The 6538-nt window shown below is 35.9% G+C and overlaps 1 protein-coding gene across 1 annotated transcript in view; it reads left to right on the plus strand.

Annotated features, from left to right (window-relative positions):
* The window catches only part of LOC107672414 (nectin-3-like protein), a 41069-nt gene that overhangs the window by 20882 nt on the left and 13649 nt on the right, over positions 1-6538 (plus strand). Inside the window, exon 2 of the mRNA XM_016465598.1 lies at positions 5820-6167. Within this exon, the coding sequence (XP_016321084.1) occupies positions 5820-6167 (348 nt within the window). The remainder of the gene's footprint in view (positions 1-5819; positions 6168-6538) is intronic.

Consider the following 6538-nt stretch of genomic DNA (forward strand, 5'->3'; position numbering starts at 1 on the left):
AATTGCATATAAAAAATGGAACCAAATGACATTTGTTTTCTTTAATGGTTTTTGCATAGATGAGAAGGGAGGTTCTTTTTAGTGAATAAAGTGCAAACCAGTGTATTTTGAATCCCAATTTATTACTTTGAAGTTTTTCTTTTAAGTGAATCAAATTCATACATCCCAACCGGTGTAGTGTGATTTCTCAATGTGACTTGAATGAATCAGTTATTTTTAGTGAATCAAACGCATAGAACTGTGAGACTTCTGAATATCAGTGTAGTAGGAATAATTTTGTTTTTGGATTATTTTTTGATGTGTAGTTAGGGCCAGATATTATGTTTCATTCGTTCGTATTAAGTCTGTGTAAACACCTTTTGAAAGAATTATTTAACATGTCATAATCTTATAATTTGGTAATGAAATTGCATTTATTTTTATCCGTATTCCTTAAAAGTACTAAAAGAATTGTCATTAAGGAGCCTGAAGCTTCAGAAGAGTTACATTTACAGTTCCCTTTTCTATTGCCGATAGAGCCTATGCCATATTCCTTTAATTCTGCTTTAATCAGGGTGATTAGTGGTAAAATTCCGATCTTCGCTCTTTTTCTGAGATTCAAGACTGGCCAAGATGAAACGTACCATTTGTGGATGTCTGAACTGTGTAGCATACCACAAATTTCATCACGGTGGTGCGTATAGGTTTTTGGAGTTGTTTTCACAGCCGACTGGAGGCCGATATTTTTGTCAGTGTGTGTTCGTTATCTCACCTCCCTGATGAGCACCGTTGGATGTGTTTGTAGAATGTATGTGTGTACGTGACAGGGCAGGGTTGCGAGGTCAGCGGTGGGTTGGCTGGTAGACAGGTGACAGCTGCTCCCACAGCTCAGACTGCAGTGAAGTGGAGACAGCACAGACTGTGTGTTATTCTACCCTAAACACAACAAACATGCACAGGGCAACCATAAACATAAAGCATAAATAACAGGCCAAACCCTTGCATATGAAATGCCAATTGACCCTGGTTTTCCAATGATAAAGTAATAAAACTATATTAGGTTAATGCTTGAAATCGTGATCATCAGGATGTACACATTCATGCAACTCGATTGCTGCTGTCATTGAAGCAAAAAGGGCACCAAGAGAAAAAATGATGTTGCTTTGCATCCTAAGAACTCTAAATCCCTAAATCCCTTTGCGCTCACCTGGGTTTTGATGTGGCAGTCTGACATCAAACGTCAGACCACATCTGAAGTTTGCCTGGTCTTAAGTTTTGTTGATAGTTAAGCACAATTTTAAGCTACATTCATTATAACTTGTCATTATAACTCTAGGTAAAACAGAGGGTTCCTTACTGAACAGCCTCAGTTTTGGCCGAAAGTCACTTCACATACATTTTTTATCATGTAAAAATAGCTTGAAATCTTGTAGCATGGACAATGATTTCCTCTTCATTAACATTTGTCAATGGGTATCTTCATTTGTTCTTTTGTTTGTTCATTTGTTTTTGTTTTTTTTACAGAAAATGTATGTTATATTAAATTAATTAACCAATTAATTTTGGTACTCTAGAAATTAAAGAACTGTATGTTCTTCAATAAAAGCCATATTTATTGGGATTAAATATTTCTGAATTTAATTAGCAATTTAATTTAGATTAGACATCCTGCATCTCTAGCACCTCCTGCACCATCCTTCTGACTAGTTTATTTAGAGTTTTATTATCATTATTATTGTTTATATTGTTAGTGATGGTGCTTTTAACCCCTTAACTGTCACTCACATTTTTGAACATAGACGTGAAAGTGCACGATCCAAACTTAAATTTTTATAATTCATGAACGAAAACATTTTGTAACATGATATTGATGTACCATTTTCATGGTAATGCAATGTTTGATTTTAAAATGGGTTTCAAAGGATGAATTTTGAGATTTAAAGTTTTCAATTGATATATAATTTCTGATGATTTCTAAAGTGTGATAGAGAAAAAGGCAACAAAGAAGACTTTTTTTGACAAAGGTCAGAACTCCTGTTATGATGTAGATTTTTGAGGTGCACTCTTGTCAAAAATTAATCTATTACTTTTCCTACATAATTTTTAACAAAAACATTGGTAAAATATCTGTTTAGGAGTCTTAGACCTTTCCAACGATATATAGTTTGTCATGATTAGATTAGGATTTAATTGTAATATAGTGAAGTAAACTTGGATAAATAAAATGAAGTAAAAGCGTCCCACAGAGGGGACGGGTGACAGTTAATCCACTGATTCCAACAGTACATTTCAAGAAAGTTACAGTGATAGTTTTGGGCAATAAAAGTCTGTTTATTTGTTGAATATCTGTTTGCCTGTGGTCTGTGTGTTCTTGCATTGAGCCTGTGCTATTTTTGAAATGTTGGTCTTTATACACAAGCAAACGTTTTTGTCCGTTTCGTTTCGCCTTGCTGTTTTTTTCAGCGTCTTACGTGATGAGCATTGCATTTCTAAGACTGACACATTGAAAATGTATAAACACGTTTCGAGACCCTTGCATTCTTCTCCATTGTTGCATTCAGCGTTTTTAACACAAGGCATGTCCTGTTTGAACGGACGCAAAGAAATGCACTTGACCCTATTTATACATAGCTTCCTGAATAACTTGTTATTTTTGAACATGCATGTGTTGCTATAGAATTCAAGCAGATTAGGAATGAAATAAGGGGTGATCTATCCATTTAACACAACAGTAAAAATTGAGTCTTACAGGTAAACTGGTGCACCCTAAGCTCAGTTTGCTGATTGACGTAAATGTCTCTTTAAAGATCTCAGTGTGAATTGAAATGGGTGATCCTCTGGTCTCAGCAAATTTCATATTCAAGCAGTCAGCCAGATTGCAGTGTAGCCTCTCTCTCTCACAAACACACACACACCCTCCCTCTCTCCGTCTTTGTGTGTGTGTGTGTGTGTGTGTGTGTGGTGGTATTCTTGCAATTACAGGGTGGGTAGGGGAACAGGCAGAGGGAAAGCCTGCACCCATACAGGCATGATATAATAGCAGAGGTTTACCACTAGTATGCAGCTGCCAAGGTTTCAAAATATCAGCCACTATTTAGTGCCTCCATAGACTCACTTTTTATGATATGGTCTTGTATACCCAGCCTATGCATTTGAAATAGTATGGGTTTTACCTTGTGACTGTTTTGATGGTAGGAATACTTCTTAGCACAGTCATTTGTAAAAACAGCATTAAATGTGCTAACTTCTTTTTAAAGAGAGGAAAGCTTAGTGTCTCGATTAACAATTTTTCCATTTGAAATGCAGCAATTTGTGGGCTTTAATGACTGAGGAGATTTTATTTTCACTGCTCTGTGTTTCTCTCAGAATATGTTTTGCACAGCTCCCATTCTGTAGCCTATCATTTTTTCTGTGTTTTCCAGTGATCTTCACGGAAATGTGTTCTTTTATTTTGCTTTCAGAACACCATGATTTCTGGCATGAGGCTAAGCTGCAGTGTATTGTTGTTTACCAACCAAGATTGACTGTTAAAGGGATAGCCCAAAAATGAAAATCTGGTCATCATTTACTCATCGTCTTGTTGTTCCCAACCTGTATGACTTTCTTCTGTGGAGCACCAAAGATCCAGTGTTGTTTTGGACCTCACTGGCTTTCACTTTATGAACAAAAAATTCTTCAAAATATCAAGTTTTGTGATATTTTCCGATCTTTCCACAAGCCAGTTTTGTGTTGTATCCATGCAACGATACTAGGAAAGCACATGGAATGGAATCTGTAAAACACTGTTTACATGAAACAAACAAGAAGTACGTCAGTAATAATACAGCATCAAAAGTTCAACCACTTAGGAAAGCAGTCTCACAAAAACTGAATATCAACTTTTAACTGAGGAATTTATGTAAATTAGGCTTTTATGATATTTTTTCACAACAACAAAAAAGGTACTTTTTTCATTGCATTAATGTATACTCCCATTGAAAAGTTTAGGGTCAGTAAGATTTTTTTTTTAAGGAATAAGTACTTTTATTCAGCTGCATGCGTTAAAATAAATTGATCAAAAGTTAAAGTAAAGACTTTTACATTCTTACAAAAAAAATTATATTTCAAGTAAATGCTTTTGAACTTTCTATTCATCAAAGAATCTTCAAAAATATATTACAGTTTCCAAAAATCAGCACAACTGTTTTCAACATTGATACAATGAAAGAGTGCTTGAGCAGCAATCAGCATATTAGAATGATTTCTGAAGGATCATGTGACACTGAAGACTGGAGTAATGATGCTGAAAATTCAGCTTTACCATTAGAGGAATAAATTGCATTTGAAAATATATTAAAATAGTTATTCTAAGTTGTAATAATATATCACAGTATTACTGTTTGTGATCAAATAAATCCAGCCTTGGTGAGCAAAAATAATAATTTCTTATCAACCACACAACTTTTGAGCAGTAGTGTATATATAGATAAAGTTTTTTTAAGAAGCATGTAGAGTTATTTAATTAGACAAAATCTGTGTAATGCAGTGTGAATCATCGATATCTTTTGCCCTGTTTTCCCAGAAGAAAACGAAAAATATGAATTTTGCCAAAATTTTAAAAGTACACTAACATATTGATAGCATTAAAGCTAACAACATTCTTGATTATGATATTATGGTGTCTTTGGTGGGACCCCTTATGGACCCTGTCTGATCTACTTCTCTTCTCTTACCAACACCTTTTTTTAATCAATCTCTTCCATTGTAATTTTAACTGCCAGCTCACCAGAATATCATGTTTACATGAATCAGCAAATAACTCCAGTGTGTTCAAATAAACATGCAAAGGGCACAGGCACAGATTAAAGAGACCTATTAAACAGTAAAAACCTCCCAAATTGGCTGTTGGTGTTTTTCATCTTGTTCCAGCGGCTTTTATTAGGCAAGGTGCTCAGACGGTTAACGGAGAGGACAGTCGGAGCGTCCCGCAGTGTGACGCGGGGGTCTGTATGGTGCTCATTATGGATGTGAAGCACGGGCTGTGTGGCACAGCACTCACAGCCTGCTGCAGTAGAGAAGGACGGCCTCCCGCATGGGGCGTAATTAAGGAAAACACGAGCCCTCATTATCTGTTGTACGAGATCTCCCACTATACTGTACTTCAGTTATGACCTTTCAAGGGTTCACCTGATGGAAGTGATGTCAGCAAGATTAGACAGATGGAACTGGTTAAGAACATACAGTATAGCGTTTTAAACTGATTCACAGAGGTTTTCTGTGAGATGTTCCTGCTGTATTTGAACAACAGTTAGTCTTGAATTTGGTGAGTCATTCAAAAATGTTTTATAACTGACTTTTTCACAACATTTGAGGTATCGACTTTCAGCAGATTCTGTTGACAGTGAGAACAATTTATAGATAAGTAGCATGTACCTTAGGTATATCATAAACAATTTGATGTGCTAAACCAAAAAAACTGGCATTTTTTTATTCTTTACTGGCATTGATGGTTCCATGAAGAACCTTTAATGTTCATGGAATCTTTTCATTACACAAAACATTCTTTATCATGGAAAAACGTCCTTCAGTAAAATTGATGGTTCGATGAAAAACCTTTTCATTCATGGAACTTTTCCATTCTACAAAAGGTTCTTTATAGTGGAAAAGGGTTCTTTAGATTATTCAAATGTTCTTCACACTAAGAAAAAAAATGGTTCTTTTAAGAACTGTTCACTGAAAGGTTCTTTTGAGAAACCAAAAATGAATCTTCTGTTGCATTGCTCCAAAGTGTTGAATGGAAATTTTGGCTACTGTTAATCTATTTCCTATATCATTCTTCCTGATGATCTGTATCTCTCCAGGTGTGTGGGCCAACAAGGTTGTGGTTCCTGAGCAGGTGACTGCAGTGCTGGGGAAAAACGTTACTTTGACCTGCAGGATGGAGGTCAGCACAAACCTCAGTCTGACCCAGAGTTCCTGGGAACGCCGTCTGCCCTCCGGCACCGTAACTTTGGCTGTCTTCAACCCCCAATACGGGACCTCCATAGCTGACGAGTACAGCAAACGTGTGCACTTCATCAAGCCCTCTGTGCATGATGTATCCATTGTCCTGCAGGGCGTGGGGTTTGCAGACATTGGGACCTACACTTGTAAAGTTGTCACGTTCCAACTTGGAAACATGCAAGCATCCACAACTGTGGACATTATGGGTGAGTATATCTTTGTGGACAGTTTGTACACTATATAATTGTATAGGTGTGAATTCCTTGAGGCGAATCATTTTGTGAAACATTAGAATTAGTGCTGTCAAACGATTAATCACGATTAATCGCATCCAAAATAAAAGTTTTTGTTTACATAATATATGTGTGTGTACTGTGTATATTTATTATGTATATATAAATACACACACATACAGTATATATTTTGAAAATATTTACATGTATATAAATGTATATATTTATATTCTTATATTTTATAGGGATGCACCGATACCACTTTTTTCAGTACTCGCCTGATACCGATACTTTTATTTTTGGTACTTGCCGATACCGAGTACCGATACCAATATTTTTATTGC

Source organism: Sinocyclocheilus anshuiensis, unplaced genomic scaffold, assembly GCF_001515605.1.
Source record: "Sinocyclocheilus anshuiensis isolate Anshui unplaced genomic scaffold, SAMN03320099.WGS_v1.1 scaffold144, whole genome shotgun sequence".
Taxonomy (NCBI): Eukaryota; Metazoa; Chordata; class Actinopteri; order Cypriniformes; family Cyprinidae; genus Sinocyclocheilus; species Sinocyclocheilus anshuiensis.